The sequence below is a fragment of the Myotis daubentonii genome, chromosome 2 (assembly GCF_963259705.1).
Source record: "Myotis daubentonii chromosome 2, mMyoDau2.1, whole genome shotgun sequence".
Lineage (NCBI taxonomy): Eukaryota > Metazoa > Chordata > Mammalia > Chiroptera > Vespertilionidae > Myotis > Myotis daubentonii.
The window spans coordinates 82,959,637-82,978,207 of NC_081841.1; the positions used below are offsets into that span (position 1 = coordinate 82,959,637).

An 18,571-nucleotide genomic window follows, 5' to 3' on the forward strand; every position below is an offset into this window, starting at 1 on the left:
AAAGGCACATTATATAAAAAAGAGGAAGAGTAACAGCTGTCTTCTTAAGTGAAATGATGAAAGGGAGAAGACAGTAAAATTTATAAGTGTTAAATGTTAATGGTTTTTGATAATCAGTGTTCTTTGAATCCTTAATCTTACCTACTTTCTGGATCAGTTTGATTTCCTATAATATGTATCAAAATGCTTGTCTAGAAACATTTTTGGATGGAAAATTTTCTCAGTCATTGTACCCTTGAAAATGTTTTTATTTTTGCTTTCAAAACTGAATGATTTGTTTCCTTGGGTTTATAATACAGATTTATTACCATTTAGTTTAAATAATTTAAAGGTATATTTCCATTGCATATTTATTTAATTTTACATTCACCCACATATATTTACTTATTTTCTGTTGTCTGCCAGATACTTCTCTAAGTGCTCAAGATACAGCAGTGTATCAATAGAAAATAACCCATGCCTTCAGGAACCTTACATTTCTTAGAGTTCTGAACTGTTATTACCATTTACATGAATGTAGTGTGCATGCACGTGTGTGTGTGTGTGTGTGTGTGTGTGTGTGTGTTTTACCTCAGCTCTTTATCTTATGTCATTTTCTTGGTTTAAAGAATGTTTTTCTATTCCCTTTAAACTTTCTCAGTTCTTTATTCTGGAAATTCTACTAGTCATGTGAGTTTCTGTGTTGATCCTCTTTACACCTAAACGGCTCTGTCATATAGTTCCTGTCATTATTTTGTATGCTGTTTAGGGAAAACACCTGTTTTAGAAGGTTTTCTTTAGGCAGTCAGCTGTTAAGCCATTTTATTTTTATTTCTGTTTGAGTCCTTTTTTTTTTTTAACTTGAGTACTTACATTTTATTTTTAATGACCTTACTTCTATTTAAATATGTTTTTCTAACTTTTTATTTATTTAAATTTTTATTTAGTTTAATAACTACCTTTCCTCAGAAATTGGTTCTTCTGCTTATTAAACTGTTTTATTGCCTCACATAATTTTTGTTAGTTTTCATCAAATATTTGCTGAATTTTGTTGACCTATTTGTTTTAGGATTCCAGTGACAATGATATTTTCTCACCTAACTCCAAATAGTCTCATTTAATACAATACATATGCTTATCAATTTTCTTAATAGTTATGAAAGAATAAGATGTGTGACTAGGTTAATTCTGCAGTCCCTGTGCTAGCTCTGGGAGTCTCCTTTATCAGAACTCCCTTCTCAGAAAGTTGAAGTCTTTGGTCCTACACAAATTTTGGCTTGTGGTTTCTCTTGCTTGTTCTCTTGTGTCATTATATATATATATGTTTTATTGATTTGAGAGAGGGGAAGGGAGAAGAAGAGAAAGATAGAAATGACGATCAGAGAGAAACATTGGTTAGCTGCCTCCTGAAGGCCTGCTACTGGGGATCAAGCCCACAATTCAGGCATGTGCCCTGATGGAGAATTGAACCAGTGACCTCTTCGTGAATGGGACGATGTTCAACCCACTGAGCAACACTGGCCATGCCATTTTTATTTGCTTTCTATCATCAAAGAATTCCTCAATATTAGAGTATCAACTTACTAACTTGGTAGAAGCTCTTAAATATCTAAAAAAGTAATATCCTTTAAAAATTAGTTTTTGTAAAAGAATTGTATAGTAACTTTATAATTATTTTAGTTTTAGTATTTGTTTTTAATCTCTATTTTAGATTATATTTCAGTAACAGCATACATTTAGTTTATGCTGACTACTATTTACCTTTATTATAGGAGTTTATTAGGAATTTGCATTTACAAATGGAAGAAGAAAGAACAAAATTTGAAGACCTGCAGGAAAAAGAAAAAATGCGTTTATTAAAAATGCAGCATAATGCAGCTGTAAAAATTCAAACTAAATATAGATCATTTGTGGCCTACCGACAATATAGCCCAATTATAAAAGAACAAATAGAAAATAAGAAAAAAAAAGCACTAGAGTTGAAAGAAAAAGAAGCAAAAATACGACAGATGGAAGAAGGAATACAAAAAAGATTAGAGGAGGAAAAAAGGAGAGAAGAAGAAATACAAAGGCAGAAGCAAGAGGAAAGAAAAAAGAGAGAGAAAGAATATGAAGAAAAAAAGAACATCCTGAGACAAGAAAAAGAGCAACTACTAAACAAAGAAAAATTAAGATTAAAAGAAGATGGAAGAAAACAGCTAATTATAAGTAGAGCATTAAAAAAGGGAGAACAAAATGCTACACATTTAACTATTGAAGATCAATCAAAGAATAAGGATGAAATAGCCAAAATGCTAGGAGATGAAAAGTCAAAGAAGTGGGAAGCTGCTCCCCTTTGGCGAGATGAAAAGTTGAATAAGAGAGAGAATATAGATAGACAATTTGTACTGAAAGAATCAATAGGAGTGCAATTAAAAGAATCTATATCAAACCAAGAAATTTTGGCAGATCTTAAAATGGAAGAAAACAATGAAAACCAGGCAAAACAACAATGTTCAGAGAAATTGGTCAAGCAAGCAAGAAAATATGAAACCATCGACCATAAAACTAAATTAGAAAACCCAGATCTAAAGGAACATGGGAAAGAACAGTTTCAGCTGCAAGAATTAATCCGTCCAATACAAAAGGAAGTAACCATGAAGGCTGCCGTAAATGAGAATATAATACAAGAAACCCAAATAATATTAGGACATAATCAAGAAATTAATGAGGTAAAAAACAATGAGGCACAGAAAACAATCAAAGATAATCAACAGAGTAAGACACAGAAAGTAGAAAAAGAAGAAATATCACAACAGAATGGAACATTATACGAAGCAGATGACAGTTCAATGATTTCAATGAATCAAAAACTACTACCACTAACAATAGAACATTCTGAATGTATAGGTGAGAATGTAATACTTCAAGGAAAAGAAATTGATTTAAAATCTGAAGAAACTAAGGAGAACCCAAAAGGCAGTGCTCTGAATAGTGACTTAATTATTGATGGTAGTGATGCTCTGATAAATGTAGAAAGGAAAATAAACAAGCAAAATTATATTTTATGTAGACATGCTCCTTGTGAAGACTTGAGTGGCTACAATACAACAAACTCCGTGGTTCTTAAAGAAGTAAGCTCTCTAAAGTCTCAGATTAAAGAAATTCCAGAAGAATGTCATGAAAATAGAGCTGAATGTGAGAGTGTTGTGACCTGCTCTGTACTTGAGCCAACACTTCTATCTTCTATTGAAGAAAAGAGGCAAGCTTGGATAAAATCTGTTAAATCCTGGTCAGACATTTTCAAGCAACATCAACAAAAGAAGATTGTTAAGAGAAAGAGACTTGTGAAATGTCCAGCCAACGCGATGCCTCCTTTGAATACCCTAGAAATTCTTCAGTGTGGCCCATGCAATACTTTACAACAGGTATTTTGTAATTTTATAATGTATTGTCTTATTTAATTGCAATTGGTTTTCTAAATGTAACTTTTAAAATACTAGTGGACGGCATATTTTATTTTTAAATATAGTTTTTACAGATGCCTCCCATTTTGGAAGGCATATTTTATATTCAATAATTATGCTCCTTAATCAGTGAAGTTGCTAATGAAATACTCCATTTGAGATCTCAAATTATTAAGGCATCTTCTCCCTCAGCGAATCACTATTAAAACCTTTTATTTATATGTTGAAGCCTGTGTTTAAGGGCCTAAAAGTCATTATTAAGTTTCTAAGAGTGGAGGCATCTGGGAATGTAGGGTTGACTTAGAATAGGAAATTCCTGTTATTCAGCTAGGCGTTTGCTTTATTCTTGAGCAACAGCACCACCTAGTGGCTCCTTTTAAAATGAAACTGATTTCCCTGTACTTGAAAATTGCTGTGAAAGAACTGCTTATAACCATAGAAGACTCTAGAATTTCTATAAAAACATTATTTAGTCATGTGCAATGTGAACATGGTGGATATATGCCTGAAATTTAAAATAGTTGTCATCAAGTGCTACTAATTTTCTATGTTTATGGAGCCCATAGTTTCAATTAAAATTAAGACAGAAACTGACACGTGTAGAAAAACAGGGAAGAATATTTCAAATAGTGTAATATCAAAAAGAACTTATGATTTAAAAAATCATATATTTAGCTAGGGCCTGAAATGCAAACGTATTTAATAAAATTAGTTTCTTCATATAGACTGATGCCTGGGAAAAGAAACATTCATATTAATATATGTGCATTATTTTATTATTCACTCAGCAAATAGTCATCTATCTAATATGATCAGTCAATATTTACTGTTGGAACAAAGGGATGGATACAAAACTGAGTCTCTGCCCCTATGGAACTTATTGTGGTAGAGAAAAAGTTATTAAAATAACCTGCAGATAAATACAGATCTTGATAATTACTGTAAATACAATTTCAGGGTATTCTGTGAGAAGAGAAGACAGTGGGATTTAAAGAGATCCCTGGGGTATAAAGGAATAGTGTAAAGAACAGGCACTACTTTGAAAGTGTCCTCTCTTTCCTAGGCAATGTATTTGCCTTGTCCATCAAATTTATAGAATCTTTAATTAGCTCTTCTGTTTTTGTTGGTTTGTTTTTAACCTTTGGCTACATTATCTTTGGAATCCTTCTTTTTCTGCTTTCCCAAAGATGTTACTGCAGGTTTTTTGAAGTAATGACATTAGCTACTAGCTCTTTTATTTAAATTAATTTTCCTCATGAATGTCTGTCTGGCCAGTGATTGGCAAATTCATTAGTCAACAGAGCCAAATATCAACAGTATGACGATTGAAATTTCTTTTGAGAGCCAGATTTTTTTAAGCTTAAGCTATATAGGTAGGTACATTGTTATTAACTTAATTAGGGTACTCCTAAGGCTTAGGAAGAGCCACACTCAAGGGGCCAAAGAGCCGCATGTGGATCGCGAGCCGCAGTTTGCCGACCACGGGTCTGGGCTAAGCCTGGGTGACAGCCTCATGCCTATAGTGTACTTGTCTGAAAAGTAAAACTGAAGTTAGGGAGACAGTAGGACCCTCCTTCCTGTGAGTCTCTGTTCTGTTCAAGGAGAAGAGCACTGAGGAAGTTAAAATGTGTGAACCTCTTTCTCGTTGGCGTTTCTGTTCCTGACCACTCAGTTCCTCCCTTGGAACTCTTGTCAATGTTCATAAAGTGAGGACTAACCCTTTCTTTTACTTCTTAGAGTGCAGTTAGCATCCCAAACTGTGTACGCAGTGTGCAATGTGTACGCAGATCGCCGGGGCTGATTCTGATTCCTCAGGTCTGGTGATCAATCCCAGTGCTCTGCATTTTTTACAGTGACCCTGGGTGGTGCTGTTGGGGCTGGCCCATCGACTACCTGGAGTAGCAGCATTCTGAAGGATCCTGAAATCCTCTGACCACTACTCAAAACAACTACCTCAAACATTGAATTTTTCTTTGAAGCCTCAAACTATATAGTATAGGGATGAAAAATATATGTAAATGTGCAATATCAATATTGAAATCTTGTAAAATAGCATCTTGTAATGACTCTGGCAGATGGCTTATCATGGTGTTTTCATTCACCACTGCTGCTGACCTATGACTCACTTTATTACTTTGATTTTCTAAACTCATAGCTTTCCATCTTTGACCTTATCTTGAGCACCCATTGCCATAATTGAAAGGTCCTCTGGAGAGGACCTTTAGAAAAGAAAATTTACTCTTCCGGAATTTCGGTCAGTAATGAATTTATCTTGCTTATATTAATCTCTCACTTTGAGCCTTTAGGATGCAAATCAGATCTGCTTCTTGACCATACTCCCTTACGTATTGCCAGGCAAATAGTGGTTTTGATCAATTGACTATGGGATGGATGAATGAGAGAATGGATAAATAAATCTGGCTGAATGTTCATCTTATCTCCATATTATTACTAACTTCACAGTTTCAAGAGTGTATTGATTAAAAAGGAAATTGATATAAAATTATTTGAGAGCAATTTAATAAAGCACTAACAAGCTGTATAACAGGTAAGATCAGGGTTCTAATTTTATTTCTCCTATTTACTGTGTGTGTCACCTCGTGCAAGGTACTGGACCTTTATGAATCTCAATTTTGTCTTCTATAAACTGGGAAGAGCAATACCTACTTTATAGGATTGTTGACTATGTTGACTACAGTCTAGAGCTCCTAACTGTCATTGTCAAATGTGGATCCCAAATATTTGAAAAACAGGCAAATTGATTTTTGAGAGCTGCCTAATACCTGGTTTCATCAAATAAATTCTTAAATTGAAAATGCTGAGCCATCCACTCTATGCAGTAATATCACAAAAGGATATGACTGGAGATTGGTGATTATTGACAACTAATATATTTTAATTTTTCCAAGTTTTACTATTTTTTCTTTTATTTTTTTGGTATTTTGCTCATAGTGGTAACTTGCTTTAAATAACAACCAGAAAAAAAAGTCACCGAACTTAAGGATATATGTATATTTTTAAGTCCTCACCTGAGGACATGTTTTTCATTGATTGTAGAAAGAGAGAGAGAGGAATTTCAAGGAAGAGAGAAAGAAACATCTATCCAGATGTGCCCTGACTGGGGATTAAACCTAAAACCTGGATATGTGTCCTGACCAGGAGCGACCCTTCAGTGCATAGGATGACACTCTAACCAACTGAGCCACACCAGCCAGGCAGGATTTTTTGATATGGCTTTCTAACATGGCATAAATTACAGCATTTTAGCAGCTGGTTTACTTTTAGATCAGATGACTCACTTTCCTTATACAAGGCAAATTGAAATAAACTGGTATGATGGTACATAATTTACGTGAAGTAAGATTCTCTTTTACTTAATCATCTAATCATACCTCACATTCAATCTCTGCAGCCTGAATTTTTAAACGATATTATTTCTTCAACTTTAATAGATCTGAGATGTGGCACAGAACAGATGTTCTGCAAAGCAAAACATAATCATTGCTTTTGTTACTTTTGTATTTTCAATTTACCATAGGTGACTGGCACTCCTTGGGTTGAACTCAAGAATAATTGAGAATGAACTCCTATATATGTATATATACATACACCCATGACTAGAATTAAACCTGGGACCCTTCAGTCTGCAGGCCAATGCTATATCGTCTGAGCCAAACTGGCTAGAGCAGTTTCTGTCTTTCTTTGTCTGACTTACTAATTATTTTGATTGTCTTTCTTACTTTCATTATAGGTCTCCCATCTATATCACTTTCCTTCTGCCTAAAATGTATGCTGTGGGCACTGAAATATCTCTCACTTTTGTTTGAGTGGGGAGGGATGTATTTTATCCTCATTCTTGAAAAATATTTTCACTAAAATATATGTTTAGATTATGACTAATTGAGAAATTTCTAAAATAATTATGAAACTAAAAGCTTTTATTCACCCAAAGTTTTAAAAATATGGATTGTTTCTTTTGCTACTTAAGCAAGGAATAGGCTTAATCACTTCTTAATCACTCTTCATGAGCATATGATCTTCCTATTCACTCATGTAAATATGTAAATTAAAAACTTTTAGTTTAATATCATGCACAGAAAATTTCAATATGAAGAGGAGTTATCAAACTTAAAATTTTATACTTTTCCAGCTTTTTCTGAAGCAGTAATGCTTTCAATTTCAACTAGCAATTTTTGAATTTCTATTTTGATTGTGATACTACTATTGTGATACTACTCTTCTTATAAAGCTAATAATTTTTAAATTGTCTTTCAGCACATGGGAAACCTGGTTTGGGATTTTTGATGTGGCAATATGAAAATATTCTTATTATAATTTGATTTTTTATATAGTTATTTCAGTGCATAGACTCAATTATAATGAAATAAACAATAACAACACATTATTACATTATTCCTCTGCCCTTTAACTTAGGTGAGAAATCTTGAGTTTAAAAAATGCAGTGCATTTTCCTAATCAAAAAATATTTCTGATTTATTGTTGTAGGACAATAATTGTATCCCTTAGTATATATAAAGTTGAAAACTTTCTTTGATATTGAGTTTTCTTTAGCTAAAAAAGACAAAAAAGGGAGTTCCTTAAGAAAAAAAGCATTATGAAGTAATAAGGCTATAGTAATATCTCAGTAATATGAAATATTATAAATGCATGGTCTTCAGATATTTGAAAAATACAGAAAAAATATTATTCATGATTTTTTTTTAGCACAGATACTATATGGTTGGGTATATTACATTATTCAGTAGTCAGGAATGATTCATACCTTTATAATAGAGAAGACGTGCAATAGAATGTTGTTTGCATTCCATGGTTCAGGTCCCAAAGACCCCAAAGTCTCAGCAATATGTGGCGTGAGGCACAGAATCATCTCATTTAAATCAGATCCAGGTGGAGATGGTCTGCTCAGATAGAGTTCCCTGATCTCAGAGATTGTTACTGTTAGATAATGTTATGCACTCTAATTTTTTTTTAATTATCTAGGTTACAAGAGTAACATTTCAAGATTTGCCAGGTTGTAGTCTTTCCACACTGGCAGAGTGTACCAATCTTCAGCTTCTGTCTCTTCGACGCTGTGGATTAAATTCTTTGCATGGCCTAAATAACTGCAAAAAACTGAAGTACATTGATGTACAGGTATGTCCTCTGTTCTCATTATTTATCTTGTAATAAAATATAAAGTGAACTCATCTTTACATTTCAGAAATGACTATTTTGAAAAATAACAACATTTATTAAAATACCATGTAACTCATGTTGTACAGAGATCAAGGGCCAAAATTTCTGAGAGCCATAGAGGGAAAATGATTAGGCAGTATGACCAGTGAATTGCTTCTCTCTGTGTGTGGATGATTGTTCTTGTTACTTTTTGTTATATAACAAATGGCCACATTACTTAGCAAATTAAAACAATAATCATTTATTTGCTCATGGTTTTGGGGGCCATGAATTGAGGCCAGGATTGTCTGAGTATTTCTTCTGCTTCATATTTTGTTCACTGGGTCTCTTATGTAATTTGTGGCCGGGGCTGAATGCCTAAAATACCTTCTGTTTATGATTTGTACCTTGGGAAGTTATCAATTCCTTAATAAGGATTCAGGTTGGATCCACAGTAATGGTTTTTTATGACTCTTGATTCTGCGCACTGGCTTTTGAGTCCATCCTCAAGGCATACTTCCTTGTTCTCAAAAAGTGTGCTGTTTTGCAGTTGATAATTTTTTCTCAATTTCTTTCCCATAGAAGGTGGGGCACCTAAAAGCTGCTTTTCATTTTTAATTATATTCTTTTCAGTTCAAACTGGTGGTACTTTCACAAATATCATTTTCTTTTAAAACATTGTGGGCTGTCTCTGCTTCTTATTAAGTTCACTCCATTAGACAAAGGCTATCTTCAAAAATATTTTTTTAAAATATATTTTATTGATTTTTTACAGAGAGGAAGGGAGAGGGATAGAGAGTTAGAAACATCGATGAGAGAGAAACATGGATCAGCTGCCTCCTGCACACCCCCTACTGGGGATATGCCCGCAACCAAGGTACATGCCCTTGGCTGGAATCGAACCTGGGACCCTTGAGTCCGCAGACCGACGCTCTATCCATTGAGCCAAACCAGTTAGGGCTATCCTCAAAAATATTTGTGAGAGAGTTGCTATGGTCTATTCAGAAAAGTCCATTTATCTTTCTGAGGTCTTAAAAGAGAGAGTTGCTAATGCATTCTTGACACATGACCTTGACACTGAGACCAATATATATGTATTGCAGAGATGTATATGTATAGTAAAAATATAAACCTATATATGATATGTATACTTAATTCATGAAATTAGTGTTCTTGGGAAATGAAGGAACTGAGGAGGGAAGGTGGGGAGATTTCAATTATTTCAGTGTTGTTTTTTTTTAATAACAGTTTTATATAGTACCAAATATTAACTTTTATTCATTTAGATTGAAATATCTTGTTATACTAGAGGGCCAGTGCATGAAAATCCATGCACTCAGGGGGTCCCTCAGCCTGGCCTGCACCCTCTTGCAGTCCGGGACCCTTCGGGGAAGTCCAACTGACAGCTTAGGCCCGCTCCCCAGGAGGACATCAACGTTGGACATCAACGTTGCCGTAGAAGTGGGGGAGGCTCCTGCCACTGCTGCTGCACTCGCAGCCGTCAGCCTGGCTTGTGGCTGAGCAGAGCTTCCCCTGTGGGAGCACACCGACCACCAGGGGGCAGCTCCTGTGTTGAGCGTCTGGCCTCTGGTGGTCAGTGTGTGTCATAGTGACCGGTTATTCCTAGTCGTTCTGCCATTAGGGTCAATTTGCATATTACCCTTTTATTGTATAGGATCATCCTCTGTATTTTCAATATTTTAAAAGATTATCAATAAATACAACATCAGTTAATGATTTATTACATGACTAGAGGCCCAGTGCATGATATTCGTGCATGGGTAGGTTCCCTAGCGGCTGCCAGGTGTGGCCTCCCTTCCCCCAGCCCTCTACCTGCCTCGCCGATCTTATTGCCATGCCACTGCCCGGCTCATCCTCTGAGCCCCTGCCTCGCCCCTCTTGCTGTGGCCCCCAGTTCCCTGTCTGCCGGCAGCCCTGCTCCTGCTGCTCCCATGCATTGATGGCACCGGCCCTGCTTGCACCCATTGATGATGCAGAGCGATTGGGGCCAGCGCCGGCAGTGGGTGCGAACAGGGATGGCGCCATCTGCGGTGCAAGCAGCGGCTGCTGCCCTGATCGCCCTTTAGGAGCAGGGGCAGGTGAAGAAGCCCCCAGGGTGATCGGGACCGGCAGCCACTGCTTGCACCTGCTGACAGCGCTGAGCGATTGGGGCTGGCAGTGGGTGTGAGCGGCGGCTCCAGTGCCGGCAGTGGGTGTGAGCAGGGCGGCACTGGCAGCAGGTGCGAGTGCCAGGCAGGACTGTGGCACGTGGGAGCAAAGGATTTTCAGTAACTACTAGAGGCTTGCCCTGATGACAGTGACTAGCGCCCCGCCTTGGTTTGGTGCCCCCCGCTCACCTGCCCCACCATCCCATGGTGGCTGACGCCCTCCATGTTCTGTGCTCTGCCACCTGCTGCCAAGGCCCACCATGTTCCCCATATGCCCCCGGTGGTCAGCACACATCATAGCAACCTGTTGTTGGGTCGTTCCACTGTTCGGTCAATTTGCATATGAGGGTTTTATATAGATAGATTCTATATTTTCATCTAGATAGTAATACATTTTGCATGGTTATTCTAAGTTCGATAATTAGATGTTCATTTGGAGATTATATCTCATCTTTTTCAAGCTTTAATTTTTTTTAGAAGCCATTGAAATAAAACTAATTACATTTGTTCTTTGTTTTAGGAAAATAATATTGAGACTATCGACTGTGAAAATTTGGAAAATCTCTGTGTTCTTCTTCTTAATAAAAATAAACTAACTTCTTTGCATGGTTTGGATGGCTGCACTAATATCCAAGATCTTGAACTTTCACATAATAAAATCACTCGAATTGGTGAGAAAAATGGAATTTTAATATATAGATATTAACTTCTTATCATTATATTTTTTCATTTATTCCTATTAAAGAATAGGCCACCATCCATTATTTGTTTATTTTATTCATGCCATACTTATTTAATTGTTTATCCTTATTTACTAAGGACATAAAATAATTTTTAAATTTTACAAAAAAGAATATGCTCCCACCACTGACAAATGGGTAATTGTTAGTAGTTCTTGCTATTAGTATAGGCACCTTCCTGTTCCTTTCCTTATAACCAGTATTGATCTGAGCTCTAATGGGGAATATAATACCACAGGTTGATGCCATCATTTTTATGGATCCTATGCTTTCTGGTGGGAACTGCCAGAGTTATTTGTGGTAAACCCTTTTATCACTCCACTCCTTTGCCTACATACATCACTTGTATTAATCTTTTATTCTTAGCTAAGGCTACTAATACTACCTAGAAGAAATAATTCATCTTCCTAATCTTCTCCATCACTCCATTTGTATATCTATATACATATATCTGTATCTGTTTCCACCTTCATAATTTATAATTCGTATAATTCAGCAACAAAACTGTCTTTTTTTGTTTAGGGCCAGTCCTTCTAATTCTATAAATATACTGGTCAGTCTCCTCTGGCACCTCACTCCATCATTTATCACCTGTTTTATGTCAAGTTCTTCCTCTTGCCATTCACTTCTATCCTCACCTCATCTCTTACATTTTGCTGTCAAGTTTTAGAGTGTTCTGTTGTTGCTTCACTTGTTACTACTCAACTTCTCTAGTCTACCAACTGAAATTCAACTTCTATATGTTTCCAATGTGATAATCTATATATATATAAGCCTAAGTGACTGAACGACCAGTCGACCAGTTACTATGACGTGCACTGATCACTAGGGAGCAGATGCTCAATGTAAGGAGCTGCTCCCTGGTGGTCAGTGTGCTCCCACAGTGGGAGTGCCGCTCAGCTGACCAACAGGCGCTAGAAGCCAGGCTCATGGCTGGCAAGCGCAGCTGCAGCAGTGCGAGCCTCTCCTGCCTTCACTTCAGGGCTACCAAGCAGCAGCAGTGGCAGGTGCAGCGGGGCCGGAATGAGCAGGAGCGGTGCGGCACTTGGCCCAGGCTCAGACTCCTTCCTGGCCGCCTGCTGCCTCGCGCGCGCATACTACATCCCTCAGGGGATGTCGGACTGCCAATTTCAGCCTGATCCTCGCAGGTCCCCTGATGGGTTCCAGATTGTGAGAGGGTGCAGGCCAGACTGAGGGACCCCACCGGTAAACAAATCCGTTCATCCGGCCACTAGTTCTAATATAAAAATCTTATATTATTTACTACCTGGCTTAAAATTTTGTTTTTATTATTTAACTTATGAAATGCTCAAGGGACATGATAGGGGCTTAAATAATGATTAATTAATAATCAAGGATTGCAAAAAATGAGGAACTAAAAACTTTATTCTGGTACAATACTAATGGCTTAAATTTTTGGAGCCTCCCCAGAGTTCCATTGTTTTCATCTCCTATCTCCCAGAATCATTAAGAAAGTGACATAGACTGAAATATCAGGGTCTGTATGGGAGTAGATGGGGAGTAAAGGCAAGTCAACTTTCTATGCTTAGCCCTGGTTCTACTTAGGCCTCCTTGATATTAGTTTTATCTGTTTGCTTATGTTTTGTTTTGTTTTTCTTTCATTTTTATAATGTTGAAAATTTCAAACATTTACAAAATAAATATATGAAGATTCCACATAACCTGTTCTACATTTGCTTCATCACTACTTTTGGTTTGTTCTTTTTCTTTTTAAAAACACACCCCAAAATATATAATTTTCACCTTCCACGCTTCAGTAGATGGTTTTTAATAATATGGCCCATTCTTACTTAAACACATGCATTGTGATACCAATTATAATTAACTAGAGGCCCAGTGCACAAAAATTTGTAAACTCGGGGGAGGGGTCCCACAGCCCGGCCTGTGCCCTCTTGCAGTCTGGGACACCTAGGGGGATGACCACCTGCTGGCTTAGGCCCGCTCCCCGGGGGATTGGGCCGTAGCTGGCAGTTAGACATCCCTCTGGCAACCCAGGAGCCCTTGGGGGATGTCCACTTGCCAGCGGGGAGCAGGCCTAAGCTGCAGTCGGACATCCTTAGTGCTGCTGAGGAGGCGGGAGAGGCTCCCACCACCACTGCTGTACTGGCAGCCATCAGCCTGGCTTGTGGCTGAGCAGAGCTCCCCAGGTGGGAGCGCACTGACCACCAGGGGGCAGCTTCTGCATTGAGTGTCTGCTCCCTGGTGGTCAGTGTGTGTCATAGTGACCAGTCATTCCCAGTCGTTCTGCAGCTAGGGTCAATTTGCATATTACCCTTTTATTATATAGGAGTGCCTAGCTCGCCTGGGTGAGGGGCTGATGGCTGTTTGCAGACTGGCCACAGCCCCTTCAGTGTGGGGGTCCCCACTGGAGTGCCTAGCTAGCCTAGGTGAGGGGCTGATGGCTGTTTGCAGGCTGGCCAAGCCCCCCAGTGGGGACCCTCACCCCATGAGGGTGTGGCCAGCCTGGGTGAGGGGCTGATGGCTGTTTGCAGACTGGCCACAGCTCCTTCAGGGTGGGGGTCCCCCATGGGGTGCCTGGCCAGCCTAGGTGAGGGGTGATGGCTGTTTGCAGGCTGGCCACAGCCCCTTCAGTGTGGGGGTCCCCACTGGAGTGCCTGGCTAGCCTGGGTGAGGGGCTGATGGCTGTTTTCAGACTGGCCACACCCCCTTCAGGGTGGGGGGAGTCCTGCTGGGGTGCCTGGCCAGTCTGGGTGAGGGGCTGAGGGCCGTTTGCAGGCTGGCCACAGCCCCTTCAGGGTGTGGGGTCCTGCTGAGGTGCCTGGCCAGTCTGGGTAAGGGGCTGAGAGCCATTTTCAGGCTGGCTAAGCCCCCCAGTGGGGACCCTCACCCCATGAGGGTGTGGCCAGCCTGGGTGAGGGGCTGATGGCTGTTTGAAGGCTGGCCACAGCCCCTTCAGTGTAGGAGTGTCCCCCTGGGGTGACTGGCCAGCCTGGGTGAGGGGCTGATGGCTGTTTGCAGGCTGGCCACAACCCCCAGCCTCCCAAGCTCCCAGTGGAGGCTGGCTGGAAGCAGGTATCTGGCATTTATTTGTCTTCTATAATTGAAACTTTGTTTCCATGAGTGGAGGCCACAGCTGGCTCAGGGCTGAAAGGAAGCTTGGCTTCCTCCATCACCTGGGCAACCAAGCCTCCTACTTGCTCCAGTTACGTGGCTGCTGGCCTCCATCTTGGTTGGGTTAATTTGCATATAGTTGCTCTGATTGGCTGGTGGGCATGGCTTAGGGCATAGTGAAGGTATGGTCAATTAGCATCTTTGTCTTTTATTAGTGTAGATGTTGATACCTTGTATAAACTGATAATATGTACTCCAGTTTTTCTTATTTTTCAAAATTTTCTGAGTTGAGTTGAATCATAATACAAGAAATGACCACATATTATATTATATAGGTCTTTGAAATCTTTCCCATCTGTAGCAATCCTCCCACTTTCCCTCCCCCCACCCCCACCACTGATTTATTGCAGAACCTATACTAATTATCCTATATAATGTCCACATTTTGGATTTGTTTATTTACTTCCTTTTAGTGTCATTGGAATTGTTTCATGAAGCCCTGCATTTAATAGCCATTGAAGTTAGTGCAACAATCTTGATTAGGTTTACATTGAGTCATTTTAGCAGGACTTTTTCATGGGTGGTGCTCTGTGGCTTTTATTCGGAGTCATAGAGTGTTTGCTTTGCATGTTACTATAATTGACATTGAGTAGTTAGTAATAAAGTTCTTCCCCAACTTTTTCATATTGCTTCTAGCCATTGATTACTGTGGCCTGAATCAATTAAGGCAATAGGGGATGCAAAAAGTAAGTTTTCTAATTTGATCTTTCCTTCCATATTTTTTTTTTAAACTGGGATCCTTATTGAATAAGAACTATTTGGTTATCTTGAAATAGTTTGTAGAGAAAATACAAGGATAAATGCCTATCTTTGTATAGACAAATTTTTACATTAAAGTGCTAGTGGCCTTTGTTGCCTTTAGTGGTGCTACATGAATTTTTTGTTTTATTTATTTTGCTTTATTTTATACCTGTTTTCTCTCCTTCCCCTCACTTTCTTTGGCTGTCTTTCTCTCTCCCTCTTCCTTTCCCTCTCCATTTTCCCCTTTCTTAGTATTCTTATGAACTCATAAATTTTTTATAATACAGAATATTTCAGTTAATTGCCTTATTATACATTTTGATGCTTAAATTATACTGTGTAATTGATTTAAATATTGATAATCCAATTCAAATTTACTTTTTAAACTTGATAGTATTTCCTTTCTCTTCCACTGTAACCCTTGTTTGATAACATTAACATAATTATTTACTATCTCTTACAATATTCATAAAATAGCTTTAAAAATAATCCCAATATCAATAACTATAAAATTACTAAATTAATTTTAAAATTTCTTTGCATTTCTTTTTGCCGTTGGGTTTTGTTCCCCAAAGTGAAACCTGAAGTTTTTTATCTTAGTGATTATGTTATGAATTTAAAATATAATTAGTTTTTTCCCCATTTTATTCAGTATTATTTTTGATATGTTATACAGTAGGTTTAAAAGAAAAACTGAATTTTTAAAAATATATTTTTATTGACTTTAGAGAGGAAGGGAGAGGGAGAGAGAGGTAGAAACATCATTGATGAGAGAGCATCATTGATTGGCTGCCTCCTGCACACCCCCTATTGGGGATTGAGTGGCAACCCACAAACCGGACATGTGCCCTGACTGGGAATCCAATCTGCGGCTTTTTGGTGCATGGGTCGATGCTCAACCACTGAGCCACACTGGCTGGGCTGAAACTGCATTTTAAAAAGGCATACTCAAAGAGATTTTGCTTACATGCCTGTCTTTTTCATGTTCTCTCATCTATTTTTATATATAGACTAGAGGCCCGGTGCACGAAATTTGTGCATGGGTGGGGGGAGTGTGCCACAGCCTGACCTGTGTCCTCTCTCAATCTGGGACCCCTCAGGTAGGGTCCCTAGGCCTGGCCAGCGATCAGGGCCTATTGGGGCTTTCCTTCCCCCTGCTGCTGGCAGCTGGCCCCGCCCCTGCCGCTGCCACTGCTTGCCATCTGTGTGGTGCTGTCCCCCACCTCCCTGCCACCAGTTGCCTCCCTTTGCAGGGAATAGGCATGGGGTGCGATTGCTGGGCTGGTCTGGGCCTCCCTTTGTGGGGTGATCAATCGCGGGACCCCCAGATCGATCACCGTGCTGAGGGAGGCCCCGCCCACCCACTGTAGCACTGCCAGCCAGGTAGCCTGGGCCTCCCTCTTTGGGGCAATCACACCCCCCCCCCCCATCGATCACCTCACCGTCTGGTGGCATGGGCCTCCCTCTGCGGGGCGATCATGGGGCAATGGCAAGACTCCCGACCAATCGCATCTCACCCACTTTGGCTGGCCTGGCACCAGTGTGTGTCATAGCTTGGTCGTCCAAAAGGTTATCTGGATGGTCCTTCTGCTGTTCGGTCGTTTGATCGATTTGCATATTATGTTATTATTATAGGTGATTTTTTATATATGTATGTATATAGTAATATATGTTTCAAAAATATATGTATATACATGTATGCATATATAAATATGCATTTTCAGATATGTATAAATATATATGTGAATCCTTTCTCAAATATAGAATATTTTAAGTACTGTGCCTTTCTTTCTTACCTTTTTTCACTTAACAAGCCTGAATATGGCTTTATAGTATTCAATTTGTAGATAGATCAGAGTGTATTTCACCAGTCCTTGACTAATGGACATTGAATGGTTCCTATTTTCCTACTTTGCCATAATGTCATTTCACACTTTATCAGATATATCTTTGTTAATTTCCCACACTATATATTGTTGGGGCAAAGGACATCTGTGATTTAGGAAGACAGTGCAAGATGCATTTTATATAGGTTGTATAATTTTGTATTCCTATCATTAATGCATGCTACTACCGGTTTATGTTGTTCTTTTATTTTTAGTAAAATATTTAATTTCTTTATCTTTTTCACTGTTATTGACATAAATACTTAAATCTATAAATTTTCCTCTGAGTACTACTTAATGCATAACTTTTCATATATAGGTATTTTCATCAGTTCTATAATTTTATCTTTTAGCTAAGATTTAAAATTTGCATATGAAAAGGACATTTTGCTGTTATTTTTTTCTAGTTTTATAGCATATAGTCAGAGAATAATTTTATGCTATTTCTGCTTTTTGGAACTTACTGTGATTTTTCTAATTGTGGTCAATTTGTAGGAATGTTTCATGTATACTTGAAAAGGAAGTTATTTATTTTTATTTCAATATAGCTCTACCTTGACCACTTGTTTTAGGTATTTATATCTACTTGATATATCTTGGGCTATAGGAGTTGAGGTAGCTTAAATCTGTCTGTTGCTTATCAGCATATCTCTTTTTTTGTGTCATTTGGTTTCTGCTTGATGAATGTTGCTTCATGCTGTTTCATAGATCTTCTTAACTGAGTTATCTTCATTGTGAATTTTAGCCTAGAAAATTATGTGCCTTTTTTTGTCTCTTTATTGCTTTTGAGATTAAATTCTACCTTGTCTAACAGCTTCTTTTTTGTTCATATTTACCTTTTGGGCAATTTAAAAAAACAACTTTCTTTAATTTTTCTGAATCAATGTGTTTTAGGTATGTCTTTATATACAGCATAGATTTGTGTTTTAAATTTTGATCCAAGCTTAAATGTTTCCCACTCATATATAGACCATGATCATTTGTATTTATTAACTTAACTTACATAATTGGTCTCAGTGCTGCCATGGCACTCAGGGTAATGCTCTCTCTTACTCATGGGAGGCCTTGTTGATAATACATGGGTTCTTCCACCAATAGGGCACCTTCATTTCTTACTTGTCCATTCTGTTTCCCTAGGATTCTCTCTGTGGATTCAGTCTAGAATGTGTTGATTTAGAAAAAATCAGCTTGTAATTTATTTATTTCCCACTTAAATGGGAAGGGTAATTTGTAGGTATTTTTTATTTCTTTTTGCTCTTTATGAAAATCTGGAGGAGGTATGG

The 18,571-nt window shown here is 38.3% G+C and overlaps 1 protein-coding gene across 1 annotated transcript in view; it reads left to right on the top strand.

The window, feature by feature from the left end:
- LRRIQ1 (leucine rich repeats and IQ motif containing 1) overlaps nt 1–18,571 on the top strand; it is a 251,675-nt gene that overhangs the window by 24,281 nt on the left and 208,823 nt on the right. Inside the window, exons 8-10 of the mRNA XM_059683729.1 lie at nt 1,752–3,386; nt 8,427–8,579; nt 11,289–11,439. Of these exons, the coding sequence (XP_059539712.1) occupies nt 1,752–3,386; nt 8,427–8,579; nt 11,289–11,439 (1,939 nt within the window). The remainder of the gene's footprint in view (nt 1–1,751; nt 3,387–8,426; nt 8,580–11,288; nt 11,440–18,571) is intronic.